At 40.9% G+C, this 1603-nt stretch overlaps 1 protein-coding gene across 1 annotated transcript; it reads left to right on the forward strand.

Annotated features, from left to right (window-relative positions):
- Positions 1-6: 6 nt before the first annotated feature.
- LOC112094225 (formin-like protein 11) lies at positions 7-1597 on the forward strand (the record flags this gene model as incomplete). The annotated part of the gene is made up of 1 exon (XM_024174595.1): positions 7-1597. A coding segment is annotated over exon 1 (1515 nt), but the record flags the coding sequence as incomplete, so codon positions are not given.
- Between the last annotated feature and the right edge of the window lie 6 nt (positions 1598-1603).

Consider the following 1603-nt stretch of genomic DNA (forward strand, 5'->3'; position numbering starts at 1 on the left):
AAAAGAAAAGAAAAGAAAAGAAAGATGCAGATTTATAATATAAGCTAGAAAGTTAGATTGATGCTTTGATGATTTTGGTTGAATGAGAGAGAACATGGGTTGTGTTCCACAGATTCTGCTCATGATTTTCATAATCATTCTCTCACTTCCATCACCATTAAACACTGCGCACATTAGTGATTCTTTGTCAAACATTGCATATTCACCAGAGATTGACTTCAATGATGGGGTTCAGAATCTGATTGAGAAAGTCTCAGGAGATGATGAGAATGAGGAAGAACATAAAAAAATCTTTTTGTTTGAGAAGCTCAGGGTTTTGCTTGGCTTAAGGAGTTTCCATTTGAGAAGCCTATCAAATGGTAAAGACTCAAAATATGTGTCTTCAACTCCAACTCCATCACCTTCTCCATTGCCTTCTAGCGAAGCCGAGCCGCGAAGTTCAGGTTATAGCCCTTCTCCTGCTCCTGTTAGGCAAATCCATGTTCATCCACATTATGGAAAACATGGATTGCATTCGCTTCATCAGCCCCACAAGATTCAAAGGGAAGGTGATAAGGGAAAAGTTAGGAGAGTTTTGATGGCAGTTCTTGTCTCTATTGGGGCTGCAACTTTGGTTTGCTTAGTTGGACTCATATGGGCTTGCAAGAAGTACAAGAAACACCAAAAGAAGCCAAAAAGAAGAATGTCGGTGTATGGGAAAAGAAGAGGCAGATCCAAGTGTGTGAGCTTCCCAAAGCCTGCAAGCAAGGTGAGCCTGAATCCCGGCCTTGATCTCTTTTATCTTGACTCGCTAGGAAAGGATTTAGAGCAACAACCACCACAGCCTTCTTCTTGTATGAAGCAAGCTTGTGAAACTCTTGACATATCATCACTAAATCATGTCATACCAAAAAGAGAGGAGTCTGTTCAAGAATCTATACGAAAATCGGAATTTGATAATGATAGTAGTTCTTCCACTAGGGAAATCACCTCAGTGCATGATCATGCGAATTCAGTCAACAATGACTATGATTGTTTGACTTCACCTTCCCATTCCCATTCTCCATCTGGAGATAAGATTGTCCCTATTGAGTCTCATTCCTCGGACGACGAGTCGTTTCATTCATTTGGGGAATCGAATTTGTCAAACGTCGTCCGCCTCTCCAATGCTTCACTAGGCAGTTTTAGTGATGCATTAGAGAATTTCAACTCAAATGAGCAACACAAATCACATTTCTTGTTGCCCTCTTCTGTGAACTCAGCAATTAAGCCATCAATCCAAGCTCAAAATTCTTCTTTAGCTCTGAATTTAGCGTCTCAAAGCAATGAAGAACATGACAAACGACAAACTGTAACATGCTCTTCCATTTGTCAAAAGAATCTCACAACTCCTCCTCCTCCTCCACCTCCTCCACCGCCTCTGCCTCCGCCACACGTAAACTTTTTTCCTTCCCATTCTTCTTCTCGTTCAACTGGAATTGAGTCTAAAGCTTCAGGCTCTTCCACATTACCAAAAATATCATCTTCAAAAGAATCAAATTCTCTTTCCGGATCAAAAAAAATATTGCAACTTAGCAACTTGGCTTCTTCACCTGGGAACGCCTCTAAACCTTCAACGAGTCCA

Source organism: Morus notabilis, unplaced genomic scaffold, assembly GCF_000414095.1.
Source record: "Morus notabilis unplaced genomic scaffold, ASM41409v2 Scaffold7376, whole genome shotgun sequence".
In the NCBI taxonomy this organism is placed as follows: domain Eukaryota; kingdom Viridiplantae; phylum Streptophyta; class Magnoliopsida; order Rosales; family Moraceae; genus Morus; species Morus notabilis.